At 40.8% G+C, this 17982-nt stretch overlaps 1 protein-coding gene across 4 annotated transcripts in view; it reads right to left on the reverse strand.

The window, feature by feature from the left end:
* LOC132815514 (protein spire homolog 1-like) overlaps window positions 1-17982 on the reverse strand; it is a 186629-nt gene that overhangs the window by 55103 nt on the left and 113544 nt on the right. For all 4 annotated transcript variants that reach the window (XM_060824500.1, XM_060824498.1, XM_060824499.1 and 1 more), the window contains exons 5-8: window positions 16512-16592; window positions 10075-10239; window positions 4065-4151; window positions 2833-2962 (exon numbers count right to left, since the gene is read on the reverse strand). In XM_060824500.1, coding sequence (XP_060680483.1) covers window positions 2833-2962; window positions 4065-4151; window positions 10075-10239; window positions 16512-16592 — 463 coding nt within the window. The remainder of the gene's footprint in view (window positions 1-2832; window positions 2963-4064; window positions 4152-10074; window positions 10240-16511; window positions 16593-17982) is intronic.

Raw genomic sequence — 17982 nt, forward strand, 5'->3', positions numbered from 1 at the left:
TACTTGCATAAGACACTGGTTAGAACTCAGTTTGAAGGATTGTGTATAGTTCTGGATGCCACTCTATAAGAGAGATGGGAATGCATTGAAGATAATGCAGAAGATATTTACAAAAATGGTTCCAGAAGAACTTTAGTTACAAGGAATAGATTGGAGAGGTTGGGATGTTCATCTTCGACAGAAGAAGATCAAGTGGCGATCTGATAGAAGTTTTCAAAATGCTGCATGTGTTAGATAGAGTATATGGGGGAAACAGTCCAGTCCCTAAAAGGATCAATAACCAGAGGGTGCAGGTTTAACATGATTTCAAAAGAAGCTGATGTGATGTGAGAAAAAAAATGTTATTACAAAATGAGTAGCTCGGGTATGGAATGCACTGCCTGGGAATGTGGTGGAGGCAGGTTCAACTGGGACATTGGATGATTTCTTTAAATAGGAAAAAATGTGCAAGGCAGGAAAAGACCCTAAGACACGTTGCTGATTGAAGAGCCTGTGCAGACACAATGAGCCAAAAGCATGTTCTGCATTGTGACACTTCTTTGATTTTGTGAAAAGAGAAACGTGCCACCATCAGCTCAGCTGCTGGAACCAACAGATCACCCACAAAGTACAACGTGAAGGGTACTCCCAACCTGCAGTCGCTGCATCATGAACAGCAAAGGGCTGAAAGAAAACCTTGAAACTTTCATCCCTGCACTTCATGCCGTGATATTGGTGTAATATTTCAACACATTTATTACAAACCTTTCCATAGGCATTTACGTGAGGAACTCTCAATAACCAGAGAAACAAATATTATATATATGCCTATAGGATTTAGCTCTAATTAAGTATTCATTAGCCAGCTAAGCAGCATGACACTACTCTCAGCACCATATAACACAAAGCATATCATTTCACAAACTGCACAATGGAAGGCAATGCTACAGGAGTCTTATAGTGATCTTAATGTGGGTCAACGTTTGGGCTGAAAGGCCTGTCTCTGTGCTGTCGGACTGTATGACAATGTGCTTGAATGACATCTGCTCTATGGATCCTCTAGACATTTCACTGACAATGCACACCATCTCCTCGATAAACAGATACCTTATTTATAGTGTAATCCATAAAAGTGCCAGCAAAACAAATTCAATACCTTAAATCAAACACATTTTTAAATTTCTTTGATGCCTTTAATATTCGCTTTCTCATTTGCGTGCGTGTACACACACACACACACACACACACACACACACACACACACACACACACACACACACACACACACACACACACACAACCACCACCACTCATGTTGGCTTTGCTCAGTTGGTGGTATTCTCAGAGAGTTGCTGTAACTGAAGCTCATATGTCACTGCTGGCCTATGGGAGGCACATATGTCTGAAGGCATCATTTGTTGAATGAGTCATTAAAGTGAAATTCTGTCTGCTGAGTTAGGTGAATACTAACAATCCGATTCAAAGAGAACAATGGGTTTTCTTGCTTCTGAGTCTAGCCTTCCTCCTTTCTTTATCAGAGAAGCGAAGGGACAGCAGAACCATGGGACCACCTCCACATCACCCTCAAAGTTGCCAACCATCCTGTCTTGTGCTCATATTACTACTCCTTCACTGTCACTGGCTCAAAGCACTAACATGTATAGTCCTACTACAGCTTGGGTGTACCTTGACCACATCACCACCCACCTGGGCACATAGGGATGAGCAATAAATGCCTATCCCAGCCAACAATGCTCACATCCCAAGAGTGAACAAAAATTCTTCCATAAAACTCCCCCGTTAGGAACAGCTGGAGCAGTCACTCATTTCTTTTTGCCTGCCCATGAGCAACTTGCCCATTGCTGTTGCCTACATTACAACAGTGGATGCAAGACAAAACTAATTCACCGGTGCCAATATGCAAGTCATTCTGTGTGTGCAGTAAGGTGCTATTGAAATGCAATCCACTTCAACTCCATTGATCCCACCAAGTTCCTATGGTGACCTGGGTCCAAGAGCTATGCAGAGGTTCCAGCCACCTTTAACAATGCTGACCTGAGATTAGACACTAGGAAGCGATCTAGCTTCACTGCAAACTGCATTTACAATTTTGTTTTAAAAATCATATTGTAAAACACGACATAAAACAGAAATTGTGATTAATCAGATCATCATGCCTGTACTGGCTCTATAAATGAGTATAGTTACCTTGTACCAATCTCCTGCTCTCTTCCCCCACACCTTTGCATGTTATCTTTTTATTCAAATAAACTCCTCAACTGATCCTGCCTTCCATGCAGTGCATTTCAGATTTGAATTATCCACTGAGTTAAAGCATCTTTCCTCAGCTCACCCTTGCTGCTTTTACATATCACTTTAAACCTCTTGCTTCTTTTAGGAGTGGGTTTCTCCACATCTGCTCAATCCAGCCTACTCATGATTTTGAAAACCTGTATAAAATCTCTTCTCGGCCTTCTCTCCAAGGAGAACAGCCCCAATTTCTTCGATCTATCCCTATAATTGAAATTCCTCATTCGTGGAACTATTTCTGTAAACTGCTTCTGAGATCTCTCCAATGCAATCACATCCTTCATATAATCAGCCAATTGGCACCTTTCAAATTGTACCCATTATCCACAACCATTCTTAGCCTAATGCATGAGTTTCTCTTTAAGTTAATCTTTCATTAAAATTAACGAATAATGACAAAAGGAATTGTGGTCTCCCTGTACTGACTTTGAAATGGAACTTGGTGCATCGTGTATTTTTGTCACTTCTTCACAAATAAATAAAGGAAACATTATCCATAAACCACAGCTTTTGTAGATTGCAGTTTTAGTGTCACGGACTCACCATGTTTGCTACGTCGGATCATGTCGGGTGATACTGGCCGCAGTTTTCGCTCAGATTTGATTTCTTCTAATATTCTTTCATGGAGACTCCGAGGACGTGGTGGATGTGGCTTGAGTTTCCGTGCAGATGCCTGTGACCCAGAGAAATTAACAACTGTCACAGATCTAGCTGGCAAAATTGCAAATACAAGGCTGGTAACAAAATTGAGAGGTAACAGCTATCGGGAATGTCGGATCAGGGTGAGTCTTCTTTCTTTATAAAGGATTAAATTTAAGGTTTGACCTGGTTTAGAATTATGAATGAGTTGCATAGGGAAGATGTGAAGTGACTGGTGGTATTTACCCACACCTAAAGAGGTGGAATTGGATGCTAGAACAGGTGGAAAACATGAAACTGGTTCCTCAATTTGGCTCCCCACTGTGTGCCTGTTTTCCAACAATTCTCCAGGGCTGGGCTCAATGAAATGGTCGAGGGCCATTTATGGTAAATGACTGGGATCTTCCCATGCTCCCCACATACTGAGTCAGGAGCTATAAGGGTCACAGGATATAGGTGTCACTAGCAAGGCCAGCATTTGTTGTTCATTCCTAACCTCCCAGGATCAAGTAGCAATATCACAGCACATTTGAGAGTCAGCACATTGCTGTGGGTCTGGAGTCACATGTAGGCCAGACCAGGTATGGATGGCAGATTTCCTTCTTTGAAGAAACTGGATGAGGTTTCATAGCTTTCGATGGTAGTTGTCATGGTTACAATTTGCTGAGATTAGCTTTATGTTCCGAATTCCACCAGCTGTCAAGGTGGGATTCAAAACCACATCCTCAGGTCTAGTCCATGATACTACCATCTCCTGTCAATGTTTAAATTCTTTTAATATTCTTCAATGAAGAAAATAACATTTTTTTCTTGTATACATATGTATACACTGCAATAATGCTAAGGCATCAGCCTTGACCATATCCTTCCTAAGTAAGGGATTCTCCTGAACACTGATGACTGTGGTCATCTATGACTTTCAAATATTAATCAGGTTTTCAAGGGCAGCTCCATTTTGAATTGCTCTCACGCTCCTCTACCTGCCTCAGTAATGCAGACCTCCGCAAAGAGCCTCGAAGTAAGTTTCTAACCATATGACATTCATACTCATGGTCATGGTGTCACTCAAACATATCACACGGCCCGGCAGGTCAGTTGTGACTATTCTGCATTCTAAACATATCAGCTGTACTCACAGGGTTTAATGGAGGCCTTGAGCGAATAAAGTCCAGGATCATTTCATGGGCACTTTTCTTCAATTTGGGAGGGAGGTTACCATTAACCTGTAGCAGGGAAATAAAAATTAGTCACAGAAATCATACCACCTTTTAAACAGATCATAACTAATGAACATTAGCAAAGGATATCTCCTAAGATATGTAGAGAATAGATAACAGAATCCCACAGGATTTGTCTGACAGGCATTATTACAAGAAACAAATCCCTTCACTTCAGCCTGAATTTTTGCACAGCTCTGTCAAAATATTCCCAACCTGCCAAAGAACTGTCATGATGTTAAAGAACTGCCGAAGTTTGTTGGACTGTAAAAGACTGTTGGAATTTCAATACCCTCTGGAACTGTCAAAGTTGTTCAGGCTTTGAATGTTTACAAATCTGTGGAGTTTAAAAGCAAATTCAGTGCTTTTTATTTCACACTGATGAAATAAGTCTACGGGCTATCATTGTGGGAACTGTACTATATGACTGATTTTGCAACATAAAATTAGCTCAGTGTGGTGCTTCTTAAGGGAACAGGTTGATTGACATCATAACTTCACTGTAAGTCAGCAAGGCTCCTGAGATTTGGATGTTAGATGAGTTGGGGGAGGGGGGGTTGCAAGTGAAAGGACTGGTGCATGGGAGCATGGGTTGGCACTAAGTTGGCATTGGAGCTATGAAGGAACTTAGGGTTGAGTGCAGGGCATGAGCTGGTACTGAGATTAGGAAGAGCCATGTGCAAATATCTTTAGGAAGGGGCTTGCTGTCACTGAGGGAGCAGAAATTCCACTCTAATCCAATGAATGTTCTCCCAGCATATTTTCATTGCAGGGCAGACAATGTTTGGTTGGTGTGGTGCCCACTGACTTTCAGATCAGGGTGTGTCACAATGCGTGAAAATGTGCAAAAGGGCTATTCTTTTGTAGCTGAATAACAAATTCCTCAATTATCATTGTCCCGAAAGTTTAAACCTCTATCAGATAAGAATGGCTTGTACAGCACATTTAATGCAAGTCTCGATTCAACTCATAGGAGTATCATAAAATTTCACATTAAACTAGAAATGCTGATATTTGGAGAGGTGACTAAAAGTTTGGTTGGAGAGGCAGGTTATATATGAGCATTATCATGAGGGGCACAGATAAGGTGAACTGCATAGGTCGTTTCCCTAGGGTAGGGGAGTTCAAAACTAAAGGGCATAATTTTAAGGTGAGAAGGGAAAGATTTAAAAGGGACCTGAGGGGCAACCTTTTCACTGAGAGGGTGGTACGTTTATGGAATGAACTGCCACAGAAAGTGGCAGATGCAGGCACAGTTACAACATTTAAAAGCCTGTTGGATAGGTACATGAATGGGAAAGGTTTAGAGGTATATGGGCCAAGCGCAGGCAAATGGTACTTGTTTAGTTTGGAAAACCTGGTCAGCATGGAAGAGTGAACCAAAGGGTCGGTTTGTGTGCTGTATAACTCTATGATTCTGTTCTATGATGACTCTATATTTTATTTAAAACAATAATCAACTTAGCTTCCAGTATGGAAACATATCAAACATTAACGAACACTTGGGTAGGATATATTATGAATGAATTTCTTCATTTCCCTTCTAGTTTTTAAAATCATGAGAAAAATCACACTCCACACAGTCTGTGGCTTAAATACAAGAAGGCATTTTCTGTTTAACCATGTCAGAATCAATGCAACTGGGCATATAATGCATGATGTACGTGGAGTGATGTCCTGCTGTACTTGCTGTCTTCAAATCTTGAACTGCAAAGACAGAGGTCTTATTCATACTAATAATAAAAGCAAAATATTGCAGATGTTGGAAATCTGAAATAAGAACAAGTTGTGCTGGAAAAACTCAGTGGGTCTGGCAACATCTGTGAAGAGAGAAATAAGGTTAACATTTCGAGTCCAATATGACTCGAAACGTGGATTCTGAGTTTCACTCTCCACAGATGCTGGGTTTTTTTCCAGCATGGCTTTTTAAAAAATTTGTATCTGTGTATTTCTTAGTTTTGCAAAATATGTTCATTCTGAAGCAGACTATGATAAACATTTTCCTACAGAAAAGTGTAGCTGAGTATTTTCAGGTCCGTTTTGGAGTGATTTATTTTCTCATCCGTGGGACAAGGATATTGTTGTCAAGGTCAGCATTTAGTGCCCATTCCTAACTGTCCATGAGTAGGAGGTGACCATTCTGAGTGGACCTGAGAGAACAACTGAGAGTCAATCCATAAAGGAGCATCAGCAGATCTCATGTCAGGCGATGAACACCTCGGTACAAGGTATGCAAGTAAGCTCCCAAGCTTTAGCTGACTAGTTGATTAGATTAGATTAGATTACTTACAGTGTGGAAACAGGCCCTTCGGCCCAACAAGTCCACACCGACCCGCCGAAGCGCAACCCACCCATACCCCTACAATTACCCCTTTGCCTAACACTACGGGCAATTTAGCATGGCCAATTCACCTGACCTGCACATCTTTGGACTGTGGGAGGAAACCGGAGCACCCGGAGGAAACCCACGCAGACAAGGGGAGAATGTGCAAACTCCACACAGTCAGTCGCCTGAGTTGGGAATTGAACCCGGGTCTCTGGCGCTGTGAGGCAGCAGTGCTAACCACTGAGCCACCGTACCACCCACCACCAAACTGCCATCCATCATTTTTGTAGACCTTTATATTTTTAACAATGGGGTTAGTCTTCTCATCAGCCTTAGGGCAAACTCAAAATTTTGCCACCAACTTTAAGAACATCAATGGTTACTGTCAAACACAATGTCGGAATATGGGAAGACGATAAGCAATTATTCTGGAACTTGATTTGAACCCTTATTATGATGCTAAGCAAAGTAATTGGAACTCAGAAACTGTACTCTTGTTGGTGCTATACTGACTTAACATACACAGCATCAAATTAAGTAGGTGAGGTATTTGAGTGCATTGCCCCAATACTCAACTTTGCAGAGGGCTCCCAATGCTTTGTTTCCACAGTTTTTGGAGACTATTGTCCAATACAGCATAACCTTACTTTAATTAATATAAAATATTTCATTGCCCTTACATTCTTCTGTCACTTCCATTGTACTTACTGAACTCAGCTAATTCCACATTGGCTGTTGATGAATAACTATACAAATTGACTAACACTAGGGGGTTGTTCACTGTTACCTTCTCACCTTTTAATGGAGCAAATCTGTGTAAAATTTCTTAACCATTTAGATGCCCTGCTCCTGAAAGATGAAAAATAGCCCAAGGGCAAATCTTGGGAAAATGAATGGAAAGGAGTGAGAAATCTAAAGGTCCATTGGGAAGCTAACAGATAAGATGAAGAAGGGTGATAGTTTATCCAGCGCAAACATTATAGAAGTGAACTAATTGGTCTTCCTCTCTAATGCAGACTTCTATATCATTGTATCAATGATGCAAATTGATGGCTAGCAGAGATTCTGAGATATAGAGCAGACAGGTGGGAGAGATCACAGAACCAGGAGTCACTCAAACATTTGGAAAAATAAACCTTGCAACATTAGATTTTCAGACAGCATGATCTAAAAAATGTCATAATTAAGAAGAAACTTCTGGAGAGACTAACATGTCTGGCACTATCTATCTACGAAGAAAGAAGCAGAGTTCATATTATGAGTTCAATGTGATTTCCTTTCAGAACTGAAGAATGTTCATAATAGAAGAGTCATTTTCAGCTTCACTTTATTGGTGGTGGGTCTTGCCTGATGTTAGTGCATGTTGGAAACTCGGATACCTGTTGATAGGATTTTACAGCTATCAATATGTGATGGCCCTTCAGTCATCTGGGATAATTTACCTTCAGCAGAGAAGGTTAAGTAGAGCTTTCTAAAAAAAGGCTTTGACTGAGTAATTAAGGAGAATGCATTTCCTCTGGCAAGAAGGTGAACAACCATCTTTATTACATCTAATGATTAATGTATCGTGCCATTTTAAAAACAAAATTATTTCACAGTATGGAGGCATTGCTCCATGAGGCAGCTTTATAGGCCATCCTTAATTGCCTTAGGGTGGAGGTGAACTGGCCCGATAGAGATGACAAATATGATACAAGAAAAAGAGGCAGAGAAACTAGCTGTGTGAGCCCTCATACCAACTCAATAAGTTTGTGGTTGAACTTGTGAATCAAATCCACTTTCTTCCAAGATCCCTAGATCTCTTGTTTCTCAAAGTGCCCAAAATATAACAAATCTTAGTCTTGGATGGACTCATCAGCTGACAACCCTCTGATTTACAGAAGCAACTCTATGGAGGGTGCTTTCATGGTTATTGTTGTCAGACAGCAAAAGGAACACCATACACTGGCTTTCCATTGAAGATACAATGTTAACTATTCACTTGAACAAGAAACAGAATGGTGAACCCATTGAGGTTAGCCTAGAGTCTGTACTGAAACATCAGTGAAGCAGTGAATGAAACTCTGTTGTTCTGGAGTAGCTAAGTTCAAACATTAGCCAAGGAGCAAGGATTCAGCAGAATCTGAGAATGCCCATGGTTGATCTTTATTTTGGATATTCTCCTGCCTTATATTTCTAACTGTCAGTTGTCATTTGAGACAAACTGTTCACCATTCTGTTTCTTGTTCAAGTGAATAGTTAACATTGTTTCTTCTATGGTACCGTCATAATAAAGTTAATGATCTCCTTATGTTCTGCTTTTGTTTGATTTTATAAAACTGTAAATTCTGTTCTGGCTGAGCAAAGGTACATTCAAATCTGATAGTGTTGAAACTGACCAGCTGTATCCTCAGGCATGTCTCTGGTTCATTGTAACCATGTAAACATATGGAAATGGTGTTGTGAAGCTGAAAAGAGGGTCACCCTTCTGAAGATAAGGCTCATCACCTTTCTATTTTAGTCATGGTTCTACTGGGGACTGGACTGATTCTCATTTCAACCTCAACAACAATAATTAATAAACTTAAATTGCTTTAGAGCATTTCCAAAAGCCACAAGATTTATTTTTCATTCTTTTCTACTAACATTCTTCAATTGTCAGCATTCCTGTAAATTCTACCTACATGCAATCAACTCCCATTATTAATATCAGTCCAAATCTGTGCCGGGAGCTGTGAATAATTCTGCAAATAACTGAAGATATTAACATGTTACCATTGTAGCATTTACACCGCTCCACAACTATTGCAAATTGACTCACAACCAAAATATCCTCTTTCATTGAAACAGTGACAAGTGTTTGGAACAATCTGTAAATTGAGATTGTGGAGACAAAAAGGAATCAAGGCTTTGAAAAAGCTGCTGTTTTAACTGAGGGATTTTTTTGTGTCAAATGATCTTTTCATCGCTCTGACTTTCCTTGCATTCTTTTTACTCACTTATTTCATTGCTTGGCTCGAGACAACAAGATGGCCTTAACCACTTAACTCAGAACAGCTCTGCTGACTGCTTCACAACACAAAACAAATCTGACAGAAATGGTGCTAACCTGTGATGAGACAGAACTGCCTGGTTCTTGCTAAGAAAACCAAATCAACCTTCCATTTTTATTTAAATCATGACAACAATAACCATGACTCTCACAACTATCAGACAAATTAAACACTAGTTGGTGGCAGAAAACACAGAGGACAGTTCCATAGGTTTCTGTGATGGAGTATTTTAATGTTGATGACATGTAAAGAATTGCATTACCCCGTCTGTCAGAACATGCAGGAAACTGAAAAAGAAACCACCACAACTAAACAATCTTACTCAGTACATATTATATACTTAGACAAAGAAATAAAAATCCCATGTCCTTTCACTGTTCCCTATCTCATAAAAAATTCAACACACAGTGGTTGGTTCACAGTTGCTATATGTTGGAAATGCAAGTTTTTAATCCTGTGTTTCCACTTGGCTTCCACTCATAGGATAGGGGCATCACTGCTTAGCCAGCATTTAAACACACACACACACACACACACACACTCACAGTCTGAGTTGGTACCAATGACTCACCATAACCTTTCGCAGCGTGTACCTTCTGGATCGGATGTCATCCATGAGCATTTCGTACGGTGTGAGCTGGTACTCAATAGGCAGGGGGTTATATTGTCTCTCTTGCACCTTCTTCAGCTTCACACCATTCCGCAAATCCCGCATCACTTGAACCCAAAAGCAGGCCTGAAAGTAAAAGCCAATTGCTCTTAGTGTTGGAAATTGCCCACATTCACTGAGGCCCCTTCAGAGTGAAAAGGAAAGGAATTTTCCTGATGTTTTGGGTGCTGTTGCAATGCACTGTTCCCATGTGCCTCTATTAGGGAGAAACAAAAGCGCTATCTTTTGATGACACAGTGACCATTAAGATGAGCCAAGATGGTTACTCAGCCTTGACATGGGCTAGAGACTGATTATGGGAGGACATTGGAAGAAAGAAAAGATGATCAAAAGAGCAAAGGAGCAAAATGTGCAAAACAGCAATAAGTGCCACAAAACAGAACTTGTTAAAAGATTGAACATGTCTAACAAATGGGCTTATCTACCACAGGTTCAATGTAGGTGAATCACTACATTTGTTGAACAGGGGACATCTAGGTTCAGTTTTGTGGAATGGCTGAGAGTGTTCTCCTCAGAGCAGAGAAGGTTAAGGGACAATTTCACAGAGCTGTTCGAAATCATAGTGGGTTTAGATTGTGTAAGTAAGCAGCGAGTTTGGCTGGAACTAGATAGTTGATAAAGCTTTAAGATAATTAGCAAAAGAATTTTTAAAAATGATGCAGTGAATTATTTTCTACCCAACAAGCTGCTGCAAACTGGATGTAATGCCTGAAAGATTCAATTGTAATCTTTAAAAGAGAATTGAAAGTAAACTTGAAAAGCACAAAAACATAGTGGGGCCATGAGGACAGATCAGGAGAACGGGGTTAATTTAATAGTGTTTTTAAAGAGCTAGTACAAGTGTGTTGTCCAAATGGCCTCCTTCTGCACTGTGACATTCTAGGGCATTAGAAATTTCAAGTCAAGAGAATTTAAATCCTCAAATTTTATGGTGGCAAATTGTAAAATTATATTCCGATTAAATTCTAATTAAATCTGATGATCTGCACGCTCTCACCAGAAAGCCCACCATAGAAGACAACAGATTGTGACAAAAATCCAATTAATGTCCTTTGAAGAAGTAAACCTGAATGATTTGGCCTATATTTCATTCCTGCCCCTCATGACATGATTGTTTTTTAATGCCAAAAACAGATTGGGATGTACAATAAAGGCTTTGACAGCAATCCTAAAAACCAATTAAAAAAAGGTTTCTCTGAAGCAGGACAGAGTAATCGCCATTTAACCATATGAGTTGGTGGGACAGGAACACATACTGGGCAGAATGTCCAGGTCTAGTCTTTTATTGAGGAATACAGATTTAGCCATTGAACATAGATGGTCAGCAAACAATTTTTTCTTTGCCTCTTGTCTCCAGATACATTATAAAGCAAATATCGAAAGAGACATAATGTTGACAACAGGCGTAAATATTTCATTCACATTATAAGAACAGACATTGTTCTTAAATGATATTTACAGATTTAAAATGTTGACAGAGTGAATACTACCTGCTTAAAATGGCTCAGCTTCCAGAGAAAAAGTCAAATTAATTTACAGTTCAAAGCAACAATTGCATGTTTCTCATGAATACAGATGATTAAGGAGTGATCTCATTGAGGTGTTTAGGATGATGAAGGTTGTTGTTCAGGTAGATAAAGATTCGTCTTTGCAGGGGGAGTCCTGGCATAGAGCAATAACTAGAAGAACTTTCAGGAAACAATTCTTCACACCAAAGGCAACAGAACTCTAGAATTCTTTCCCATACCTGCCTTCAAACAGGTTAGGGTATAGAGTACACTAAAAACCTCAAAACTGAGATTGATAGATTTCTGCTAGATTAGGGTATTAAGGTACATGGAACGAAGACAATTGGATGCAATTAATATGCAGTTCGATTGGGATCTAATTGAATATTGCAGCAGGAATAAAGACCTCAATGCCCTCCTCCTATTCCTATGAAATGCCTGTTGCCTCCCTCTTTCCTATGGCTTGTTCAGAGTTACAGATGACTCACCTCCCACTCTCTTGATGCTATTCCCACTAACCTGCTGACCACATGATTTCATTTGTGCCCCATACAAGCCGATATGGTAAAACATTCCCTAACTGCAGTGTCAGAGCTGCTAACACTGAGGCACATCAGGGAAAGGGAATGTTAACCTGAACCATTACAAGAATCATACTGGATGCAGAAAGGTTACCACCCCTTATGGGACAGTCTAGGACCAGAGGCCATAATCTCATAATAAAGCGTCACTTTTTTTTGAATTGATTCATGGGATAAGGTCATCACTGGCTAGGCTAGCATTTATTGCCACCCCCTAAGTACTCAGAGGGCAGTTATAAGTCAACAACATTGATGTGGGTCTGGAGTCACATGTAGGCCAGACAAGGAAAGGATGGAAGGATGCTTCCTGAAAGGGGATTAGTGACAATCAATAATGGTCACCATTAGACTCTTAATCTCGGATTTCTTTTTGATTGAATTCAAATCCCACCATCTGCCATGGTAGGATTCGAACCTAGGTTCCCAGGATGTTATCTGGGTCACTGGTTTAATAATCCAGTCATAATACCACTAGGCCATCACCTCCCCTTGAAGTTTAAGAAAGAGATGAGGAGAAATTTCTTCTTTCAGAGGGTAGCAAATCTGTGGAATTCCTCATCACAGAGAACAGTTGAAGCTGGGTTGTTAAGAATATTCAAGACTGAGAAAGACAAATTCTTAGGAAGAAAATCAAGGGTTTTTAGGAAAAGGCAGGAAAGTGGAGTTAGGAATGGTCAAAAGAGCTGTGATCTCACTGAATGGCAAAGCAGACTTGATAGCCCCAATAGCCTTACTCTGCTCCTACACCTTATGGTCTTACTTCAGATATTTTCCCCTCTCTTTCTAAACTGTTGTCATCACTTCCCTCTTTAACCAATTTGACCATGACCTCTCTTTCTTGCCACCTCCAAACTCTGGCTATTATTGCACTGCAAACTTGTCTGTTGTTTTCCACAACTCCATGTCTGAATCTGCATCCAATAAATTTTCCACCACTGACACAGAACTGATGGAAATCTCAAAAGACACTCCTGTGATTTTGACTGCGGTAAGCTCTCCTCCCCAACAACACATAGGGATTAGTAACTAGCATTGTCACTCCTTTGCCTACACCCCACTTTCTCCGATAGCAGGCAAAGCTGATGCTTTGTGAACGATGATGCTCAGATTTCAAACATTGACACACAAAAATATACTTAATCCTCGGTTATGCTATACGCTGGACTAGTTGCAAGCAGTTTGCACTGTGCTCTTGGTTTCACTTGATCACTTTTAGCTGAATGATGGCAAATATACAAGCTGCAAGAAAGAATTGAACATGATCAACCCAGTTCACCAGAACAAATAACCCAAGTGGCTGATCAGTGACAGAAGTTCAAATCCCAGCCCAGGGCTGGAGAATTTAAAGTCAGACAATAAATAATTCTGGAGTAAAAGCCTGGAATCAGTATCAATGACCATATAACTGCTGGATAATTGTAAACAGCTATCTGATTCACTTTAAGGAAGGAAATCTGCTGTGCTCCCATAGTCTGGGCTACAGCAATGTGGTTGGCATTAATACTCTGAAGTATCTGAGGAAATCACTCAGTTAAGGGCAATAAATGTTGGCCTTTCCAGTCACAGCTACATTCCATTAATGAATTTTTTAAAAAAGCAATAGTAGATGCTGAGGATTTCCTCTCTCTGTGTTTTTCTTCAATTGAGGGCTTGCCATGCGATACCAATTTTTAAAATACCTTTAAAATGAATCTCTGTTGAGTTTAGCAAGATTCACTCTGCCTCTCAGAAGGTGAATGAAGACTGAATCAGAGAGGGGTGAGAGGGTGAGGAAATGTCAGTATATTGCAGTAGGAATCTGTGGTTGGTATGTGTGGTGTTTCACTGAGTAGCCTTGATGTGGAGGTGCTGGTTAAAAAAAATCAAAAGAACTCGGAATGCTGTAAATCAGAAACAAAAACAGAAATTGCTGGAAAAGAAGTATTTGTGAAGGGAAACTGGAGTTAATGTTTCAGGTCCAGTGACCTTTCCAAGAACTGGGTTATTTGACCAGTCTTCACCTGACTACGGTGTAGCGCTCTAAAAGTTTGTGATATCAAATAAACCTGTTGGACTGTAATCTGGTGTTGTGTGACTTCTGACCTAGTCATGGAATCATTGGATGCAATATAGCGGTCTCTGCTGAGGTGTGTCAGGAGACAGGGGCATTTCCATCAAGTGCCCCACTGTTTTTTTTTTGCTTCTGTCCCCTGTATGTCCAGGGTGGGAAGCTTCCAGGGAGTTTCCTCATTGTCAAGCATCAGGAAAAGATGTATCTGAGTTCTCCCCTCTTCTGCAATCCTAAGCTTCCCCTCTCTGCCCTGCCTGCAAACTGGCATCCTCTGTCAGCTCTGTACCTCTCCCCGCCAAATCCTGGGAAAACCTCAGCACTGACCACTTACAAGCTTGATTGGCAGCTAATCCGGACAGCCTTCCCCAGCAAAAGCATCATGGGGCTTTCATTCATTCTCCATTTGTCAGGTAAGTCTGTTTGCAGGGAGTAAAGACCATCCACATGGTCAAAACAATTCAGCAGGGGTCATTCAGTCCATCAAATCCAAGCTGGCTCACTGTAGAGCAAGCTAGTTAGTCACAATGCCCATGTAGCCTTGCAAGTTTAAATCCCCTGAATGCTCAACCAATTTCCTTATGAAACTATTTTTGCAGCTTCCCTCATTGACAGTGGATACTCACTGTGTAAAATGGATCATCCTCACATTCCTCAGAACTGATGGAAATCTCAAATGACACTCTTGCATGACACTTTAAATCAGAGCCATCAACCCCCAACCCCCGAGTCTTTAAACCATCAGCTAAGGTGAATAGTTTTTGTTTTGAAGATCTTCCATAATCCTATACGTCTCCAATAAAGCCCTCATTAACCTTGTTTCTCTCCCCGCCCCTCCACCAGGGGAAAACCAAGCGGCACGGTGGCTCAGTGGTTAGCACTGCTGCCTCACAGCACTAGCAACCTGGGTTCGATTACACCCTTAGGCAATGGTCTGTGTGGAGTGTGCACATTCTCCCTGTGTCTGTGTGGGCTTCCTTCAGTCCAAAGATGTATGGGATAGGTGGATTGGCCATGCTAAACTGTCCATAATATTCAAGGATGTGCAGGGTAGGTGGGCTAGCCTAGGTAAATGCAGGGATAGGGTTGGATTTGGGTGGGATGCTCTTTAGAGGGTCGGTGTGGACTTGATGGGCCAAATGACCTGCTTCCAACTTTAGGGATTATATGATTCTCCAACCAAATGTTGTAATTAAAGATCCTTATCCCTGGAACTATTCTAGTGAATCTCCTCTGTGCCTCTCAAGGATTCTCACTTCCTTCCAAAGGTGTGCCAACCTGAATTGGATGTAGTTCTCTAGTTGTCACCTAAACAGAGTTTAGACAAGTTCAGCTTAACTTTCCTGAGTTTGTACTCAACATTATATATATATATACTGCCACTTCAGAGATCTATGTGCATGCACCTCAAGTCCATCTGTCTCCACACACATACTTTAGATTGTGCCAGTGTACCTAGAGTCTACAGTGTCTTCTTTAAAAATCTTTTTTTTTAAATTGAGGTACAGGGCAAGGCCAGCATTTATTGTGAACCCCTAATCATTTTTGAGAAGGTGGTGGCAAGTTGAACTGTAAAAGTACTTCTAGTGCAGGAATGTTGAGAGAATTTCAGGATCTTCAACCAGCAACAGTGAAGAAATGGCAATATAGTTCCAAGCCTCTCCCTAGCCCATATGTCACTTCCGTGTTAAGTAACACGTGCTACCTACTGCCCAGGTGTGTTGAGGGGAAAGGGTCCTAATGATTAGATTAGATTCCCTACAGTTTGGAAACAGATCTTTCAGCCCAGCAAATCCACACCAACCCTCCGAAGAGTAACCCACCCAGATCCATTTCCCTCTGACTAATGCACCTAACACTATGGGCAATTTAGTATGGCTAACTCACCTGACCTGCACACCTTTGGACTGAGAGAGAAAACCCATGCAGACATGGGAGAATGTGCAAACTCCACACAGCCAGTCACCCAAGGCTGGAATCAAACCTGGGTCCCTAGTGCTGTGAGGCAGCAGTGCTAACCACTGAGCCATCGTGCCACCCTGTCTAACATGGCTACCATAATTCGACCAGATATATGTGAAATGCTTCAGTGCTGTCAAGTACCGTGATATAAAAACTTTACAAATAACTTTTCAATACAAAATTTGTTAAAATAATGAAAGCAAACAGGAGTGTTAATCAGTCAAACAAGCAGCATCTTACCCAGTCAAAGTTATTGAGCTCATTGAGTTCCATGTTGGGGTGACTGCTTTCACCCTTCTCATCCAGCAGTTTCTTCAGATTCTGTCAATCAATACAACATGTTAAGGCAGTGTACTATATAATGTAGAACACAGGAGGTGGGCATAGTCCATTATGCCTGTATCAACTTTATAAGACAGCTACCCAATTAGTCAATCATAACCCATTTCATAAAAACGTAGAAAATGGAAGCAGGAATAGGCAATTCAATCCTTTGTGCCTGCTTCCCAATTCACCCCGATCCCCTATCTCAATGCCCACTTTCTGCCTATACCCTTGATGCCTTAAAATCTAAAAAAAAATCTTTCTTGAAGATATTCAGTGGCATGACCTCCTCAGCCTTCTGGAGTAGAGAATTCCACTAGAATGAAGAAATATTTCTAAAAGATCTACCCTATATCCTGAGACTGTGAATCCTGAGACTCTTGGTTCAAGAGTCCCTAATCAGGGTATGCATCCTCCCTGCTCCTAGTTAGTCCAGCCCTCTTAGAACTGTATACATTTCAATCAGATCCTCGCTCATTCATCTAAACTCTAGTGAATGTAGGCCCAGTCAAGCCAATCTCTTCTCATTACCATTTCGTGCTATCAGCCAAGTGAACCTCTGCTGCATAACAAGGATATCCATTCTTAGGTAGGGAGAAAAGGTCTGCACAGAATGCCCCAGGTATGGTTTCTCCAAGGGTCTGTGTAACTACAGCAGGTCATCCTACTCCAGAATACAAATCCTCTGGCAGTGAAACCCAACATACCAACTGCATTGTGCCAAGAAATGGAGACAGTTCAATTCTTTTGCCCATTTTCTTTCCACCTTCTCTAAAATGCTCAACTTTTATGAAGGTATATCACCCAAAACGGCATTCAATGTGTTTTAACATTAACAGTGAGGACGTAGATAAAGTCATAACCATATCCACAGAGGAACACAGGAGCAGGAGTAGATCATTCAGCCCATTGAGCCCACTCCACTATTCAATATGATCATGGCTGACCGGACATGACAATGCCTTTTATAGGTCGTTCTGCTATAATATGACAGTTGTGTTCCCCTGCAACCTCGCACAGTAAAAAAACTGTACGATGGAAAACCGTCATAGAAAATTGTACTGTAGAAAATTGTTAATAGAAAATCGCTATACCCATCTAGTAGAAAGTTTGTGTTATTCAAACAATGCCCACAATTTATCAATCGTATTATAACTAATTCATGCTAATGAAATGCACATTATAGCAGAATGACCTGCACTCACCTCGTCCCACAGCCCTGTACACCACAGTAATCAGAAATCTACCAATTCCCACTTGAAACATACACAAAGACTAAGCCCTCTGGGGCAGAGACACATACTTTCAGCAGTAATGCTGTCTAACAATTGGACACTGACTGATTTCCAACTTTTCCCACAGGTGATCAATTGTAAATCAATGCTTG

Source organism: Hemiscyllium ocellatum, chromosome 4 (assembly GCF_020745735.1).
Source record: "Hemiscyllium ocellatum isolate sHemOce1 chromosome 4, sHemOce1.pat.X.cur, whole genome shotgun sequence".
NCBI lineage: Eukaryota > Metazoa > Chordata > Chondrichthyes > Orectolobiformes > Hemiscylliidae > Hemiscyllium > Hemiscyllium ocellatum.